This window comes from Panthera leo, chromosome B2 (assembly GCF_018350215.1).
Source record: "Panthera leo isolate Ple1 chromosome B2, P.leo_Ple1_pat1.1, whole genome shotgun sequence".
In the NCBI taxonomy this organism is placed as follows: domain Eukaryota; kingdom Metazoa; phylum Chordata; class Mammalia; order Carnivora; family Felidae; genus Panthera; species Panthera leo.
The window spans coordinates 45,472,456-45,492,199 of NC_056683.1; the positions used below are offsets into that span (position 1 = coordinate 45,472,456).

A 19,744-nucleotide genomic window follows, 5' to 3' on the forward strand; every position below is an offset into this window, starting at 1 on the left:
AATTATTTAGGGTCATTCTATGTTAATAGAAAAAGGAATAATGAAATATCATAATAAAGAGAAATAGTTTTCTAATAGAGAAGTGTCATGATATTAGTCAGGTTTATTAGGGCTTTAGAGGAGTATTCCAAGAAAAGTGGCAGAAATTCGATCAATTAAGTGAGGTGCACATAAATTGAACTTAATAAAACTGCCTAAATTGCTTTGGAAAAAAATGCTGTAGGGAATATACTTTTATTAGTTCTGGGTGAGGGTGAATTTGATGATACAGTGAAACCTTTTCCACTTTTAATCTTGAGTTTCCCATGAAAACCATCAGGAATAACTTTAGAAATATTATCTACAACCAAACTAAAGACTGAAGAACCTGTGTGGTCAATGTGTAGTCAATGGTTTAGAAGTAAGAATGTAGGTACTGCAGTAAGAATACTGGCTCCAATCCAAGTCTTACTGGACTTTGACAATTATTCAGTCTATGTCAGTGCACAACACCCTATTTGGTAGAACTGCTCCCGTGGATCTACATCAGATACGCCCTGGGCTATCCTTGCCTCCAAAGAATTCAGTTCTCCAGTGATGAAAGAGACTTCTTGACGCGCAGTCTTACTGTCTCCAAATTAAAACAAAGAACAACAATCAAAACCAAGAAATAATTATTGAATTAAATTACTGAATTAATTACTGAATTAAATAAAGCAAAATCAAAGTGTTGCTCTAGGACAGTCAGATACAACTCACTGGTTTTTCTATTCGTGAAGACTGAATTCACCGGGTAATTTTTTTTTTTAAATGTATTTATTATTTTGAGAGAGAGACAGAGTGTGAGGAGGGGAGAAGCAGAGAGAGAGGGAGACACAGAGTCCGAAGCAGCCTTCAGGCTCCGAGCTGTCAGTCAGCACAGAGCCCGATGGGGGGCTCGAACTCACAGACTGCAAGATCATGACCTGAGCCAAACAAAGTCTGACACTCAACCGACTGAGCCACCCAGGCACCCCATCACTGGGTAATTATTTAATGCTTCACTTCACTTTACTAATACAAAGAATCCTTATGAGAAAAGAAAAAGGCCCATTTCTATTTTATGTTTCTCAACAAGGATTTTTGGCATCCTGCAATTTCTATATACACTGTAACTCTCAGAAGCATACACTGGGCATCTTTCAATCAGTCAAAATGTGAGATATCTTTTGAAGATTATGTTTACCCATTCTGTTCTGAAAAGATTAATGTGACCTTTTCTTAGATATAAAAGTGACTAATTTGTTTAATGGCAACAAAAATGCTGATTTACCACCCAAGTGGTCACTAGGTCAGCGACATTTGTTAAACCAGATATTACTCAAAACGAAAGTAGGAATTAACCCTTTATTCTTTGTAATCAGTAAAAATGCTCAGCATTTTAGCTGTGGTTGCTTCACAATTTCAACATCTTAGTGGCCGTTGCTTTACGATTTATGAAAGATGCCTTGTATTTGTGTCCATGCTTCATTTTTGCTGGTTAAATAATCTCATGATTATCTTAACCATTACTATACATCAGGGAGGAAAGACCTCAGGGTGGGATGATTTTTGGGGTCATGGAAAGTTCCACTATCCAACAATCTTCTGGCCAGGTCTTGTGGATGATTAATAACCCTCATGCTTTTTCATCTTGATATTTCTTGGTCCATACCCATAAAATTTTCCTGCTTGGTATTCATTTTTTAAGTCTATAACATTATTGGGATTTTATGCTGACTTCATAACCTTCAGAGTAACTGATCGTAGCAAAATATTTCCTTGCTTATAGAGAGCAGCTTCCCATTGACCTCGATTTTAATGAATACATTTTGAAAAGAAAACATTTATTACCAAGTGAAATAAGCATCTCTGAAAGACTTCTCCCACCAGCGAAGAGTAATTTTTTTTTTTTTAATAGAACCCCTGACGAGGCTGAATCTGATATAGCACCAATACTGGCTTATTCAAAGCTCTGAATCATTTTGGACTCACCTTTAAGATTCAAGTTACCACACTTTACTGATTGCTTCCCATTTAGTTGTTTTCCTTCTTCACTAGACTAGGTTTCTGGAAAAGAGGATCTGTACTTATCTCTGTAACTCCCCAGGCTAGCGCCGTGTCTGAATCAATGTAAGCATGGAATATATCTCTATTGAGAAAGGCTATTCATTGGGATAAGGCAGATACACAGAGTAGGGAGTTTGGAGCATGGAAGATGCTTGCATATCTTTATGAAGAATGCAACACATGTGTTTAAGACCCAGGACACACGTCAATTTCCCAAACTTAAAAGCCTGCTGAAAGCAAAAGGCTGTGAGGTAAAGAATGAGGTTTACAATAAGAGATTATGGAGCCAGAGAGGAAAAAGACCAACAGAATATAATGACCATTTCCAAGGTCGCAGGTAGAAGACGGTTCCAAAAAATACATTATAATGACCAGCGTTCTCCTTCTTCACTGAAGAAAGAACAAATAGAAACACCTATTCTAAATCAATGTGAGGAATAATTTTCTTCAAGAGAGACATTAAGTAGCGAATAGGTTACTGAAAGAATGTATAAACAAGGCTTTCTGATACTTGTAGATTAGATAACCTGCCAAAATTTCTCTTAACGAAGGCTTATGAACATTTATGCACAAAATAACGATACTTATGTTAGACCCCTTTAAGGCGCACAAGGCACAACTACTGAATAGTATTTAGAACAGTAAATAAAAGAGGAACCAAATCCCTATCTTATACGCCCCTGCAAAACATAAGAGAGTGGGATACCAAATGGGATAACTTCCTTTTTGTGATACATAATTACGAGTTTTCAGTGGCCAGTGGCACACATCCTATCATTCATGTGGACTAGGAAGACATCCTTTTAACTCATTCTATCAGGTGATTTATAATTGCCATTTAAACACAATAAGTGAGGGAGGATATGATTTGTGAATCCGCTAGGATGCTAATGGAAAAGCTCTCTACTGACCCAAGAAGGGCACTTAAATTGTTCCGGCTCCTATGTAGTTGGAACTACTTTAAATATTCATTGCACTTTAATGAACGTACTTTGCCTTTAATTAGACATGGTGTTAATACTGTTTTAATCTGAATTGATTTGCCACACTGATCTGGGGAAGCCAGGATCTGTTTATGAATGAATTAGAAGTCTCAAGCTTACTAAAACTAGTAGTTAACCTTCCCAGAACTCTTATGTCTCAAAAGGAAGCATAATATTATTTTCACAGGTGAAAAGATACAAGACATGGGGTGTATTTAGCTGAAGATTAAATAAAGTTTGGCAAGCTAAGACTGGGAATATTTTGAAATTCCTTAATATCATGTTTTTAATACTCAATATGTGACAATTAAAAAGATCACGAAGTCACTTGATCTTTCATTCATTCAACACGTATCCTTTACTTTTTTCTCTGCACTTATCAAAAGGACGGACTAACGATGGATAGCATTAATGAATTGGTTGCACAGTAGCAAAGCGTGACCACCTCAGGATATGAAGGTATTTAGGTTATCTTGGTGAAAATTAAGGAGTTAATAACAACTTAATAAAGGTGAAGGTCTATTTCAAGTCCTGGTATTATACTTCTTTGAGCTGTCAAGATTTATTACCTTTGGATGTATCACCATAGCAATATTTTTCACGTGCCTCCAGGTTTTCTTTATTAATCTCCTTACAGAAATGCATGCCTTTTGAAGTGTCCAGGGATATATTTTCCCAATGACGAGTAATCCAAGACATCTTTGGAATATAACAAATTGATTAAGACATCATACTTTTGGCCAGTCAATACCAGGTTAAGGAATTATAGGAGAGGATGAAGTTGTTTATTTAGCTAAAGAGCTCCCATGGAGGTAATTTACCTGGTGGGGAAATGATGTGATTGTTGCTGTCAAGGCAAATCCTCTCTCCTTTGGGACCTCAGAGGCTGAGGCTCAGGAGAAATAGCATTTGCCCCTTATCCTCTCATCCGTTGCAAAATTGCTGGATAGGATGGTGGGATCTTCTGGTCTAAGGTCCCTCAGTGTTTCTCAATTTGGTTATCCCTGCATTCATTCATACAAAGACTTCGAAAATACCAATGCTTGGGCCCTTTCCCCAGAGATTCAAATTCAGTGGTCTGGGGAGGGGCCCATGGCACCATAAAATTGGAAAGTTCCTGAATTGTTTCTTTGGAGAATCACTGAGCTATAGCAAGTTAAAAGCTGTAACAATTACTTCATAATAGGATAAGCCACAAGGTACTCTTAGAAGCTTAATCTTGGATGTGGTCCTTAACAAAGTAATTCACAGCATTTTGGAGTTGGTCTACAAATAAATCAGGTCCTTCTAATTTTCATCCAGGGTTTTTCTTGGGACACCTCCTCCCCTGGAACTTGTTGACCTATATTTGTATCTTGTTTTCGTAAGTGCATATACTTACAAAAGAGACATCTTAAATCATGGAAGAAAATGCTCTTTTCCTATAGCTTCTATTGACAAGCCAGAATATTTTGCTTTCTTCCTTAAGCCTATTAAAGATAGTAAAAATCAGTTCCAAAAACTCTGCCCCAGAAGCACTCTAAAGGTAACAATAAATGAACAATTAAGTAAATTATGTCGCAGTCACTTGCCAGACTTTTGAACAACCGATAAAATTATAATTATGAAAATGCTTGTGAAAAAATGAAAATAAATAGAATCAAAAAAGACATATACCATATATGACAACTGTGTATTTTATAGTTAAAGACTAGAAATAAATTGTGTATAGAATTGGTGAGTGGGATTGTGAGAGATTTTTCACTTGGTTTCCTAATCTTTCCTTGGTGTTGTTATAATGTTGATTCATATTTAAAAATACCTATAATTTATTAAGAAACTACCAGGTGCCAGAAATTTTGAAAATCTATAGATAGGATATTAATAATACAATTTTTAACAGAAAAATTGAAGGACAAAGACATTAAGTAGCATGTCTGAGTCATAGAGCTAGTAAATGACAAGATCGGATTCAAAGGTTTGTCAGTTTCTTTTTTTATTACCCTCTTCACCGTTATTTAAAAATTTTAAAAGAGGGACTCAATCAATAAGACCCCTACCTCCCACCTCAATAAAAACATTTGTTACTTTAGGTTAAATGGACTGGATTGTCCATGCTTATATGTTTAACATCATCAGTAAGTTTTCTGGATACTAAGTTGAGGGAAAGATGAAAAGTGAGAATCTCTTATCAGTTTAGTTATCAATTAACGAAATATTCTTCTATCATGAAAAAGTCAAGGAGGATAACATCAAATTAATAAACAACTTTTTGAGGGGCACCTGGGTGGATCAGTCAGTTGAGTGTCAGACTTTGCTCAAGTCATGATCTCACAGTTCGTGGGTTCAAGCCCCATGTTGAGTCTGGAGTCTGTTTTGGATTCTGTGTTTCCCTCTCTCTCTGCCCCTTCCCTCCTCACATTGTCCCTCTCAAAAAATAAATAAACATTAAGAAATTTTTTTTTATTAAAAAAAACTTTTTGAGAGAAGTTAACTAGAAATATAAACTTGGATATTGTTTAGTAAGTTAAGATGTGATTAGTAACATACTGATGTGATTAGTTAATAAAAAAAAAAAAAAGTCTAAAGTTTCTCAGCCTAGAAAGGATCCAGTTCCTTAAAAATAATCCCCAAGGTAAAAAATGGCTGGAAAGAATGAGATGATAATAAACGTTAAGTTGCTAATACCAGTTTTATGTGCCATTCCCTTAGAGAGATATGCTCTATCTATGAAAAGGGGTCATTAAACTAGTTCAGACCCTGGGCTTCCCAGGGCCCTGGGAGCTCCAGCAGGGCGCGTGTCTGTCTCTGGGGACACTTACTGGTGCCCCACCATCCCTGTCCTCATGCTCCATTACTCAGGCTCTGCCTCCTCCCCCCAGGAATTTGCCCTAAAGAGATTATCCCACAAACTGCACTGTGCAGGAAGATCTGGTTCCTGGGAAGAGAGAAATGAAAAGCTAGAATTTTCTCACATTTCTTTTAAGCTAGAAGTGTGAATCAGATATGATCCCTGCCCTTAAAAGTCTTATAGTCTTGAAGGAGAATAAGACAGATTCTAAATAGCACATATACTCCTTTGTGCTGTTATACGCATGTTTAATAACATGCTTCATCTCGGTTTCTAATGCAACATTTCATACATGAAAGGGTAACCTATCCTGTCTAGGAGTTCATATTTTGGTTTGCTAATATTCCCATGCAACAGATTTTCACTAATTTACATCCATCATCTATTTTCTTTCATTAAAATTTTTTCTTGTGCATAAGTATTTTTTATCTTAAAATATAAAACAAAAGACTGCTGAATGGAATCTTTAGCTTGTAGACTCTTTGGATAAGTTTCTTTTTCTCATTCAATTTTCATTTCACTACCAAATAAACACTTGGAACTATTAAAACAGTAAGTGTGACTTGGGTTTCCTATGGACGGAATATACAAATAAGGTTGTAGTACAAAGAGCTTAAATTTCACTTGCTTGTATCTTCACTTTAAGATGGGAACTCTGGCCCCTGAAAACTTTTACCCTTACATTTCTGGGAGTCTTTCTGCTCTCTTTATTATTTCCCAAAACACTTTCCATGGTCTTCCTCTCCAGTCCCCTGGTTGATTGCCATTAACGTGAGCTAGCACTGGCACTGGTCCTGACTCTCTGAAGTTGGTGCTGTGGTCTTCAGATGTGATTCTGTGAATTCTCTTACTGCTAGGTTGCCACATAAAATATGTGGCACCCAGTTAAATCTGAATTTCAGATAAGTAAAGAATGCAATATATAGGATGCATTTCTACTAAAAAAATTATCCTTTGTTTATCCAAAATTCAAACTTAACTTGGTGCCTCGTATTTTTACTTGCTAAATCTGACAGCCCTACCTTGTGCCCAAGCCATACCATGCCTCCTGCAGTCTCTCGTGAGCTAAAGTCACATGTGTGCTATATACAGGTGGGGAAAATGGCTCTCTTTTCCTCTTCCGATGGCCTTTTGTCTCTTTATTATTTTTAAGTTCATTTATGAGACTGATTTACTTTGAGAGAGAGAGAAAGCATGAGTGAGGGAAGGCAGAGAGAGAGGGAAAGAGAGAATCCCAGTCAGGCTCTGCTCCATCAGTGCAGAGCTCCACGTGGGGCTCAAACCCATGAACCACGAGATCATGACCTGATCTGAAGTTGGACACTTAACCAACCGAGCCACCCAGGCATCCCAGCCTTTTGTCTCTTTAGCCCAACATTGCTTGTGCCATCTTAAGACCACTCAAAGAAACAGCTTTCAGTGTCTTTCTGTGGCCATCTATCTTTGGGGTTTAGACAGCCTTAGAATGTCAGACTCACTGTGGCGGGCTTTTTTTTCCCTGTTCTCTTAGACATTCCCCCAATGGCTTGTCCCACAGTCCTCCTTATTGGCTAGCTCCTCCCAGACAAGTCAACTTACGTAATGAAGGCTACTAGCTCTCTTGGTTCATGAGGCACATACAGTTTTATTTCATCAAAGACTTTCAACAAATAATAAAACTTAGACTGTGATTACGGGAACTGCCTTCAAAGTACCTCTAACGTGCGTGGAAGTGTTTCCTACCTTTGGAAGCACTTAGGGAAGCTCTGTGGAAAAAGTGGCTTTGGGGCTTCAGCTTTTAAGAAATGTGTGCGAATTTGACAGCGTGAAAGAAATTCCAAGCAAATGTAACAGTATGAGTGGAGGTAAAAAGACAGGTAAGTTCAGGGTTGGCTTACTTTGGTTTGGTGACACCGTATGATGTACAGCAACTGGAAACTATAAGGAAAGTTGGTGCCCTGGACAAGGAAAGTTCTCCATGGCCGTGGTCAGGAGTTTGTAATTTCTTCTCCAGGCAATGGGAAGCGCTTGCAAGATTTGGTTAGAAGAAAAATATAATCAAGAGATGCTTATAGTCCTGTTACACAGGCTACATTCCAAGTGTGAGAAATTATAGGAGAGAGATTAGTTTATCACATAAATAAAGTAGGTAAGGAGTAATGAAGTCCCAAGGGAGGGACAGGAGGAAGAAAAGGAAAAACAGAAATCTGAAAGAGACCTTGGTCTGAAAACTTGATAATCATTTTAATCAGCAGAGTTTTGTTTTGTTTTGTTTTGTTTTTGTGGGTTTTTTGGTTGTTTTTTTTTTTTTTTTTTTTTAATTCCCAATGCCCATGCCACTTCGAGACTAATTAAATCAAAATCTCTGGAGATGAGACCCCCACATCAGTATTGTCAAATCTCCCCTCGTGATTCCAACACTCAGCCAAGACCGATCACCACTATTGCAGAGGAGGAGTTCTCTCACTTCTGTAGGAATCAGAGTCACCAAAGGGCTTGTTGGGCACCATTGCCAGAGTTACGGCAGATCTGGAATGAGGTCTAAGAATTCGCATCTTGAACAAGTTCCTAGGTGGTGTGGGTGCCGTTGGTCCAAGGACCATGCTAGCAGAACTTCTGGGGTGGAATGATCAGGACCTAACAGTTAATTAGCTATTACTATGTATATGTCTTGGCTGGTTGGGGGGAGAGGGAGAAAGAGTTAATTACAGGGGACTGAGATTCTGAGCCTGAGTAAATGGCAACATAGAGGTGCTATTCAACAGTCATAGACAGTGGAAGAAAATAGATATTGGGCTTGAATGAGAATATGGAGAGAAAAGACAACGAAAAAGAGTGTTTTATGGGGGGCCATTATAAAAATGGGAACAGTAAGAAGAGGGAGCCAGTAAGAAGCAGAGAACCATCAGAGACACAGAAGGAGAACCAGAATGTCACAAACACCTAGCAGGGAGAAAGTGGTCAAGGCTAGCTCTGCTAAGAACATCACAAAAATGTAACCTCTGAGATATTTCCAAACCCAGCGAACGCAGAGAACCAAGGTCCCACATTTTCCTTATCTGCTCTTTACTATCCTTAGCAAAGAGAGGTCAGAATGATAACCCTGGAGGCAGCTTAAGGTCTTTAGTGCAAAAAACAGAGGGATCTGTATCCCTCACACTGCACTTACTAAGGAAATAAGGATGACGACCATATGACAGAAAGATTTTCAGCTTTGAGGGTTGAAACAAAAAGGGCTTTTCACCTAATCTGGCTAAGGGCAGAGTATCAGTGCTCATGGAGTTAAGCCCCTAGCAGCTGTTAAGAATTTACAATGAACCTGGTGCTGTTCTAATGCCGTATATGGCTCCTGCTCACAGTGGGGTTCATGGATCAGTGGCATCGGCATCACTTGCTAGAAATGCAGACTTTCATCCACACCAGACCTCCTGGAACTGAATCTGTATTTTTGAAAATATCCCCAGGTAGCATTTAGAGCTTGAGGTAACAATTAGAGCTTGAGAAGCACTGCTTTTAGGTATCATGAACTCATTTAGTCTACTCAGTGCTATGAGGTAGGGACTATGAGGAGGGAGCTGAGTTCTGAAGAGGTTACAACATTTGTACAAAGTCATACAACTAACGGGGCAGAGCCAAGATCTACACCCAGATAATCTAGGTCCATAGACCTGGATCTGACTGGTGTTACATCAATGCTCAAGAAACTCTTACAATGTCCCTTCCCATCATCGCCGTACCTTCCACCGCGGTGGCTCTTATCCAACGCTTTTAAGGTGTCTGTCGTCCCCTTTGTTCTCTTGTGTCTACCATCCAAGCCATGCACGTTAACCTCCTCACCCCTTAGATCTCAGCTCATAGTCACCTCCTCAGAAGGCAGCAGTATCCAACACCCCAAGACTTGGTATTCCACTCTCACAGTGCCATTTTTTCTTCCATGATAATCTGTAGATATGAATTCGTGTGATTTTTGCCTTTTTTGCCAGGCTTAAGCACCTAGAGGGCAAATGCACATCTGTTTTGTACCTCATGGAATTGCCAGGGACCAAGATGGAGCCTGGCACAGAGTCAACACGATCCGTTACCTAGATGAGTGTGCACAGGAATGACTTTCAAATCAAATGTGCACCTTCCCCACATTAGCATGGACTATAGTGCCAATCAGAACTGAATACTCTTGGGGGCGCCCGAGTGGCTCAGTTGGTTAAGCGTCCAGTTCTTTGTTTTGGCTCACGTCATGATCTCACAGTTTGTGAGTTGGAGCCCTGCATCTGGCTCTGCTCTGACAGTGTGGAGCCTGCTTGGGATTCTCTCTCTCTCTCTCTCTCTCTCTCTCTCTCTGCCTCTCCCCTGCTCCCTGCTCGTGCTGTCTCTCTCAAACTAAATAAATAAACTTAAAAAAAAAAAAAAGAATACACTCTCCCTCCAGGTAATTAAGAAACCTGGTGAGGTGAAAGAACAGACTTGAACATTCAAAAGAAGTGTAAACTTTGAGGCTGAACCTGATCCATCCAGGCAAGCCTCCACCTGCCAGAAACATTCAGGACCTCCTGAGGCTATGAGAACCCTGTGTATGTACAACCACTTTCCAGAATCCAGAGCCAGTAAGTACTCTGCCTTCAGCCTTTGAGGCAGCAGAGGAAAGTCAGAGTGGCCCACGTGAGCCCTCCCCGTATTGGCAGGGTAGCTCTGGAGGGAAAACATTGGCTGTTCTAACACAAATCCTATAACTAAACAGAGTCCATTCATTCTGAGCGCTGCTCATCAGGTACCTTTCAGAGGTCCCGAGTTTCTCTGAATGACAGAGAATAAGCCTTGATTTCAGTGAATGGCTCTGCCATAATAATCGTGAGAAAAGCACGGATTGCAACGTCACTTTAAAAATACGCCCCACTGTAATTTCGTGTCTCATTTTCCCAAATACTCTTGCTCCTATGGATAGTTCCTATACCTTGTGTTCTCATATTATATTAACATAATTAGGCTAACTAGGCCTTAATGTTGCCACTCTCGTGAAGAAAAAAACTGCAAAGGGCCTTGAGAAAAATGCTGCTGATGTTTTTTTCTTAAAGAGATGGTTAGATTTAATTTCAACATTTTTGGAAAATATTGAACGACAGTAATCAGCTTTAAGCTTAACCAGGTGACAGTTCCCAACGACAGCTGATACGGACGAGGGTTTCTCCATGCGGAAGAGCTGCTTGCTAATTCTCCAGGCATTTCCTCAACATCTCTATCACTTGCCTGAATGATATGGCTATAGGCTCAACTACTCAATTTTCTTAGGGTGTTCTTGGTCTGAATTGACACGTTACTTCAAGCTCAGCCATGAATGAGGAATCCGGAGGTCCACCTTGTGTCTTAGACCTGAGCTTTTCAAATGCTCAAATGCATGAATCACCTAGGGGCTTTGTTAAAATGCAGACTCCTGTCAGGTGAGATGCAGGAATTTGCATTTCTAATAATGTCCCAGGTGATACTGATGCTGCCTGTCCATATGTAACACTTTAGGGAACAAGGTCTTAGAAAACAAAATGAAATTGATTTTGTTATTTACAATGCAACTTGGCACCCTTTTTAACCAGAAGCATTGCCTAAACGTTTCCGCGTGCCAGGGCTGGGATAAATGTAACCCTATCGACCAGCACAGGGGCAGAAACAATCCGGAGAAATGAGTTACTCCCAGGATTCCACCCTGGGGAGGGGGCCCCAAGGTGATCTGTTTGACTCAGGGAAGAAACAGACTTGCTGTTCAATCTAGAGCCGTCTTACACAAATCTAGAGTCTAGGAATTTCCAGACTCCTTTTTAAAAAATATTTATACCAAGCACATACAGAAGTGCTTGGAAGTATCTAGAATAGGCTTGAACATATGCTGATCACTCTAAAATTGAATTAAAAGCAATGTGGTCCAATAATGATGTAACAGCTATTGGGTTAAAATGGAAAATACTCTCCAAACACAATGTATTTTGAAATGCAAAATATAATAGCTTGTTTCAGTTAAATAATGTCTATAATAGAAAAGGCTGAGAAAATAACTGTTAGAGCTTATCATTGCTTAAAGTGGCATGAGAGGCAAAGGAGTGGTTTCTTTTGGAGGGGGGAGTGGCCTTAGTTCTTCCTGCCCTCCCACCATGTTGTGTCTCTTTGACTTCTTTTCTCCACCCTTACCCCAAGCTCTTGGTGGTCCTGCACCACTGAGGGAAACACCAGCAGATCAACTGAGAGTAAGAAAAGAAGAATGGAGAGATCCATTTCTGTTCCTTTTTTTTTTTTAACCATCCCTTAATCCTTGAATTTCAAACATGAGGAGAGTATAAATAAAATTATGAAAATTATTTACTTTAGTTAAAAATAGGTCTTTGTTGAAGCCAAGGAGAAGGAGATAGCTCCCCCATCAAGCAAGCCTTTTGCCCATTTGGATGCTCAGTGTTGGAGGAGGTCATTAAGAGGACATGACCTCTGATTGACCCATAAGCTTGACCTGGGTAATCAGAGGCTCCTGACCTCTTCCCCTGGCCTTGCAATATACATACTGTCCATTATTCTCACAGTGAGAGATGTTTTCAAGGATGCAGCCCTGAGAAAGCAATGTGTTGTTGAGACCATCTGGACGGTGTATGTAACTGAACACAGGCTTCTATACAGACTTTTAAGATTCTCACAGGCAGGTATAGAGATCTACTCATCTTGTGGCTGCCCAGGAAAAGCCTCATATAGAAGTTCTCTTGCTCATTAAACCTTGACACCTTGACATCTAGGGTGGCCTGCTTCTTTCTTTGGTCTCTCTTTGCCTTCTTTGTATGGAGGAACAGTTTTATTTTATTTTATTTTTTAATGTTTATTTGTCTTTGAGAGAGAGAGAGAGAGAGAGAGAGACAGAGCATGAGTGGGAAAGGGACAGAGAGAGGGAGACACAGAATTTGAAGCAGGCTCCAGGCTCTGAGCTCGACACAGAGCCCAACATGGGGCTCAAACCTACAAACCATGAGATCATGACCTGAGCCAAAGTCTGGTGCTTAACTGACTGAGCCACCCAGGCACCCCATATTTTATTTTATTTTTTAAGTTTATTTATTGTTGAGAGAGAGAGAGAGACTGCAAACAGGGAAGGGGCAGAGAGAGACAGAGAGACAATCCCAAGCAGGCTCTGCACTGACAGTGCCCATATGGGGCTCGAACTCCCCAACCGTAACATCACGACCTGAGCTGAGATCAACCGTCTGACGCTCAACCTTGACTAAGCCACCCAGGTGCCCCGTGTACAAGGAACAGTTTTTAAACCAGTCAGAAAAATTTAATAAACCAACTTATCCTGACTCGGTGGCTAGGAAATATATATACAATAACTTCATTAGGAAACCATGATGACCATTATTGAACAGCATAGTTCAGATCTAACCAAACACATCTACTTTATTCCACAGGAAAAATATTCTAGAATATATTCCCAAATCCACCGTAGTGATAGTCATCTACTACCTAGTGGAACGTTACATCAGAATGCTAGAACTTGAAGTCCAGATTGGTGATGGGGTTTGTCCATTAACACACAACTGATCTTTAAAGAACTGGGCTTAGAACTTAGAGCTCCTGAACATTTCCCAATTTACTCCCCATTGTCTTATCCCAACCTATATCATCAATTATTTTTCCTGATGCCAATTTAAGACAAAAACACCCAAGCTTGTCTGGGACAAAATACCCTGTCTGAAAACTGAAGACCACACTGTAGGTTTCCCACCTGCAGTTGATCATGGGGCCTCGCCATGGTTTGTTTTGAGTTGATGTGAAATGATATTAAAGATGAAATCACTGGCCAGTGAGGCATTTGCTAAACAATTTGCAGCAGGTTCCTCAGTCAGCATACAGTAGGGGTTTGCCCAGACTGGAAGTTTCACTCCCTTATGGATGAATAAGAGAAGTGAAGCTTCCTTTCCCCATCTTATGAACTAGTGGATCTGAGTGAGCCAGCGGACAACTGTGAAAGATCAGTAGTGGTCTTTTAATGCAGATCTGAGATGACTTGGGAATTATGGCACGAGATTTTTCTTAGTACAAAGGCCTGTTGTTACAAAGAATGGCGCAGAGCGTGATGGGACCTAATGTAGTATTGTGATTAAGAATTCAGTACGGACACCTGGATTCAAATCCCAGCTCCAACGTGTACTATCTCAGGGACCTTGTACAAGTCATTTAACCTGGTCATTAGCTTCCTTACCTATAAAATGAGAATAAAAATACTCCCCTGACTCACAAACTTGTAACAATAATATGCTATGTATAAAGCACAATAAATCTGAACATTCAGTAAGGTAGCAACGTTTTCCCCCATCAAGAGACAGAATCAGGAAGGTAAGCTTGAATCAAAATATCCTGAGAGAAGATCCTGACATGGATGTCTTACAAGATTTTAGAATAAATTAGGGAAAGAGGTCTGGAAGAACCAAACTTTCTTGGAAATCTCTAAAATAATGTTGGTCCTCACTTTCCATGTTGGCTTAGGTTGCCCTTCCATTGAGTCTGGAATGAAATAATCAATGGCAATATCTTCCAAACCTGGAAATGTCCCCACAGAAGTGCTGTTCTTTATTAAGAAACAGGAAGATCTTTCTTTGCTCCTGTTCTTAAATATGGTATATTGAAGCACATACACTTCAGTTCAACATCTATTCATAGGTGTGGGATTAATGAAATTTAGTGGGAAGGACAGGCTGCAGGGGAATCAAATCTGCTTCATTTCTTTCTCACCATTTGCTATGGACCCCATTTGCCTGCTTCTTCTTTTTACTTGTGCATTTTACTGTGGCCAGAGTGAAGATCTTGGAGTCCAGAGTGGTCCTTGCTTAAGGATTTTGAGCACCTGATTCATTTTATTCAAGAGACTGGGTTCATCAATATGTTATGTATTTAACTTAGAAATTCAGTCTAGCCACATTGTATTAACTTATACAATATGTAGTTTACTAGGTGGGGAAAAAAAGGCTCTAAACTATTGGGGCCAAAAACACTTTATAGAAATCTGGAGAATGTAGAGACTACCTTTAAAAATAAAATTATGCCACAGAGGTATGAAAAGTGATGATAATTTTGTGATATTACAGTACAAATGTACAAATTAATCAACAGACTAATCAATGATGTGAATACTATCTATAAAGAACTGAATTAGGTTGGGGGGAACATAAATAGCATAGAAGGAATATAAGACATGACTTTGTGCCTCATCTGGAGTATGATAATGGATATAATAATATAAAGATTTTAATTAGAGACACCCTTATAGAGTTCCTATCATGCAGGTGTAGGAATTGCAGATTTGGGCACCTTTTCCACACAGTTTTTGAAAATGTGTATGTTTCATTTCTTCTATAGTATTCTAAGCTGACTCCTGCTTTTTTCATACCAGCTTTATCTGAGACTCTGTTACCAGCCAACTTTCCATGTCTCTGCTTCTCTGGATCACCTTGGCAAGATAATCGTGTTTATCAGAAGTTCTAAACCCTTCTGTGCTCAGGACTACTTGGGTGTCTTCGTGATATTTGGAAGATGTCCTTCCAACGGTCAGAACTGTTTCTGGTCGCTTCTTTCTGTCAATCGGTGTTTCTACATCTTCAGACTATCTCTGAGAACTGACCTGCTGCTTCTTCCGTGTCAAGAGATTGCCAATCCCTGCTCACGTTGTCCAGCCAGTGCTATTTATTTTGCATTTTCCCACAACTCCTGCTTCCCTGCCTAACAATGGCATCTTCCACCATGAAAATTTTCCATATTGAGTTGGGAAGAGAGGCGACCCAAGTATGACAGAGGAAAGCAAAATGAATTAGAGGGCCATAAACGTAAGTACAAAATTTCCCCTCAAATCTCATACACCAGAAGTTCTCAAACTTTACCATGCATCAACATCCCAGGGACACTTCTTGAGAACCACTGCCACATGTGAATCAAAATCATCTCCAAATAACATGTAATCAAAACAAGAGGCCATCTCATTTTGCTCTGTGACAAGGAGCTCTTAACCTAGACATCCTTGGAGACCCTTTGATAGGATTCGAGCTCTCCATGGTACTCCACAAATTATATTTTATATTACATTAGCATGTGTGAGATTGCATCCAGATGCTTGAGAGGGCCCACTGCTCTCAGAAGACACTCAAAGGATGCATTTTCCCAAACATTATCTTCTACAACTCCCACTGATGCCATGCAGTGAGAGTCAAGCCAGCACATGTGTGGAAGCGTTGACATTAGAACGGAGCAGAATAGGGCTTTACAGTTTATAGAGCCAAGGTGTAATTTTCCTGTTCTTTTTATGGTTAATAAAATAATTCTATTAATACTATTACACTGGCCTTTGTGTAATCAATTATTGGATTCAATGGAATCAATTATTCCATTCTTTCATGATTATACACTGACTCCTACCAAGATGTAGATCCACCAGTCAATCAGCCAAAAAGTTTAGATGGAGCGCCAATGATAGGACTAGTATGGTGTTGGCTCAGTGAGGAACCCAAAGATTGCAGAATCCCTGCTCACAGGCAACTCTCGGTGAGGACACTGACATACACTACTTGTAAGCCCTGTGAGAAATAAGAACCTTGTTTTTCTGACCCCAAATTCTGTCTCATGTGCCTACAAGAGCCCCTAGCAAATCAAGGAGCACAGCTAAATATTAAATGAGTGAATTAAAGACCTCAGGGGTTTATACTGTAAATGTCATAATGATTTTGGCGGATAAACAAAATATTCAGTGGCTGATTGGCCAACGCTCTTACACCTGGAGAGTACTGCTGAATAAAGGAAATAAGGGACCCAATTAATAAGGCACGTTAATAATCTGCAAACTTGCCTCCACAGGGAAAGCAAATTGAAACTTAAATATGACACAGTTTCAAATGGCTCTTTACACCAGATGTCCGGCATAGGTAAGAACTCAGTTAAAAGATTAGGCTAGAAGATCACCTCTCCTTCCACTGCATCCTTTCCTGTAGCAAGTGATAATGTTGATGGCAAAGGATTCGGGTAACAAAAAGCATGCTGCCCAACCACATATATTCATCATGCTTCCTTCGATAAGTGTGAAGCAGGCAAGCCCTTCCTTACCTAGATTTCAAGCTGATGAATCATCTGTCTAGTTTCAGTAAACCCCAAGGGACTGCTCAGCTTTGTAAAGCTGAAACCCTGTCAGCCTCTGGATGCATTTAAACAAGGACAACGTGTTAAAAGGAGGCAGGTTATGAGGTTTCCTGAGGAATCCCTAGTTTCTAAGTGCACAAAACTCTCCTTCAATGCACAATAAAGAGCCTTTGTATCTAAAATAACCCCAGAAAGTTATTTTTAAATCGTGTATAGATGCTGACTATCTCAAATACATAAAGAGAAATATTAATGGTATTCGGCCATCCATTTACCCAAACGAGGTCCCTCCTATTCCATTATCTCCATGGTAGCACACACATAGCCTTATACACGTTAGAAGAAAGAAAATTCCTCCTTCTTGGGAAATACCTGTCCTGGGAGTTCTCCGTTGTGCAGGTTCTGAGCACACACAGGGTCGAGCATACAAATGGTGCAGTGACTCTTTTGGAAGTCACATTTGTCCCTGAAACTTCAGTCACCTGGAGACTGCATGCCTCATTGCCTGCAGCAGCTCAATCCTGACAGTGTAGGATGAGTTTAGAAATCTCATTTGAGCAACAAAATTTGAATCGAGAGTTCAAACAGCATAATGTGTTTAATGCTGAAATAATCTTTTTTTTTTTTTGCAACTTCTGCTGACTGTGGAATTTTTCTCTTTTTTCTTTGCTTTTGGGCTATCATCTTGGTTTGGTTTGGATATTGTGACGGGAAAGGAGGGTAACAGGACTCAGTTTACGGGAACATCTGTTACCTGCACATCCCCATTTGTACACATAGAACGTCTCTGTTTCTTCTGCTATGCTAACACACTTACACATAATTCCTGAAATCCCTACTACATTCATATCCACTGCTTCCAGACACACACTCACAAGGCACCAAAACACAAAATCTCTACATGTCAAAATCAAACCAGGCTGAAGACGTAAATAGGTGAACATGGCACCAGGTGGATGTGTAATCAGTAATAAGAAATACATCGAGCCCCATAATGAAAAGAAATCCCCCAAATTGTTTAGGATTCCCCCTCCCCCTTCCATTCACTGATTTATTAACCCTGAACAAAGATGTAATTGCAGGGTCTCAGAAACAACTTTTTTTTTTCCATTTTTTTTTCATTTTTTTGGCATTTGTTTTGTTTGGCTTTGAATTTCTTAATATCTAGTCGTACCATTCATTCATTGCCTGTTTTCTTCACTCAGTTGCCCATCTTTCCCCCTCCCCCCCAAAATGAAAGAAGCATTAGCTTCTGAGTCTTAAGGATGAGACCTCTGCATTTTCTTTGCTTGTTTAGGGCAAGAAATGAAGTGCTGCCTCTTTAATTGGCAGAAGCATGCAGGAGGAGCGTACCTTTAATTTAGTGCTGGGATACCTCACTTGCACCCTGGCTGTTGTCTTATTGGAGACGGCAGCCTGCCTGAGATCCTCTAGCACTGAAATAATATCATCCAGCACGCATTTCTTATCCTGATTTTTCAACACACACAGATGGGAAAAAGTATAATTATAGCCCTTGTGGTTCACCTTCATTTCCAGCACGGCTCGGTGGGTCTGCAGGATCCCCTCAGCCTGGAGCAAAATATTGTCCCCGGGTGGGGAGAGGAGGATCACCCTGCCATACCTCCCAGGGGTGTGTAAGTCCGAATAGAGCTGGCTTTTGGACTGGTCCAGGGGGAAAAGGCTGCTGGCCAGGCTGCGCTCGATCTTGGCCAGGCTGTGGCTGGGAGCGACCAGGCGCTCCAGGTCGCCCTCGGGCTGGAAGCGGTTGAGCGCGCTGAGGCCGAAGGTGATGGTCAGGACTGCGGGCACGGTGAGGAAAAAGACCGGGTGCCGGCTCACGCACAAGCCCAGCCTGTGGCAGCACGACTGGAGCCCTCTGCGAAGCACCTGCCGCAGCATCCTCCACCAGATCCAGCTCGCAGGCGCTCCCGGCCGTCTTAAAAAGCACATGTGACATGTGTAAGCGCCGGGCCACCCCCCCCCCCCGCTCCCCCATCCCACCCCCCTCCGGGCCAGCCCCCCTCCCCAGCACCGCCGCGTCCCCACCCCTCCGCGCTCACCCCCAACCACTCCGCCTGGTCTTTCCCCGGCCCCACCTCCATGCGCTCCTACTACTCTTTCAAACACTGCAGCAAGTTGCAGCAAGGCGGGCAAATATCGACAGCGCGCTGCGGGGGCACCGCGGGGCCCACCCCTCCCCGGCCTCCCCGCGCCCTCGCCGCCTCCCGCGCCCCTCTCACCGCATGAGCAGCGTTCCCTCGGTCTAGCCCTTCATCTCGGTGCTGCAGTCCCCCGGCCTCCCTCGCTGGAGGTGGTTCCGTGCGGAGCGTCCCACAGATGTGGATTTCCTCTCCGTCCTGATGGGGTTCGGTGCCTAACTGGAACCATGTGCCTCGGTGTTGTAAGAAGCAGACATGTGCCCCAAAAGGGGCGGAGGGGGGCGGGGAGGAGAGAGACTAGAAGGGAGGGAACGAAGTGGGGGGGGCAGCTAAGCTTTTTTTTTTTAAGATGCTGGCAGTTATTTTTAGAGTTTTGTTTTCCCTCTTCCCTCCTGGCTGGAGTGAATGGAAGAGGAAACTGGTGAAGGTGCTGCTGGCCCATTGGAGCAAAGGCAATTAGAGCCTGCGGGGGGGAGAGGGGGTGTACGGGGGAGGGGGGTGTGTGGAGGGAGGGAGCTCGAGGGCTCCTGGAGGCCAGCAGCCGTTTTGCCCCTCCAGTTTCCCTGTGCCCTCGAAATCTGCTT

The 19,744-nt window shown here is 41.3% G+C and overlaps 1 protein-coding gene across 3 annotated transcripts in view; it reads right to left on the minus strand.

The window, feature by feature from the left end:
• Positions 1–19,364, minus strand: part of PTCHD4 (patched domain containing 4) — a 178,959-nt gene extending 159,595 nt beyond the window's left edge. Inside the window, exons 1-2 of one of the 3 annotated variants that reach the window (XM_042937310.1) lie at positions 19,242–19,364; positions 18,352–18,937 (exon numbers count right to left, since the gene is read on the minus strand). In XM_042937310.1, the coding sequence (XP_042793244.1) occupies positions 18,352–18,937; positions 19,242–19,246 (591 nt within the window). In that variant the 5' untranslated portion in view covers positions 19,247–19,364. Of the gene's footprint in view, positions 1–18,351; positions 18,952–19,241 lie in introns of those variants that run through there. The other 2 variants (XM_042937312.1, XM_042937309.1) reach the window with 2 other exon arrangements.
• Positions 19,365–19,744: the final 380 nt, after the last annotated feature.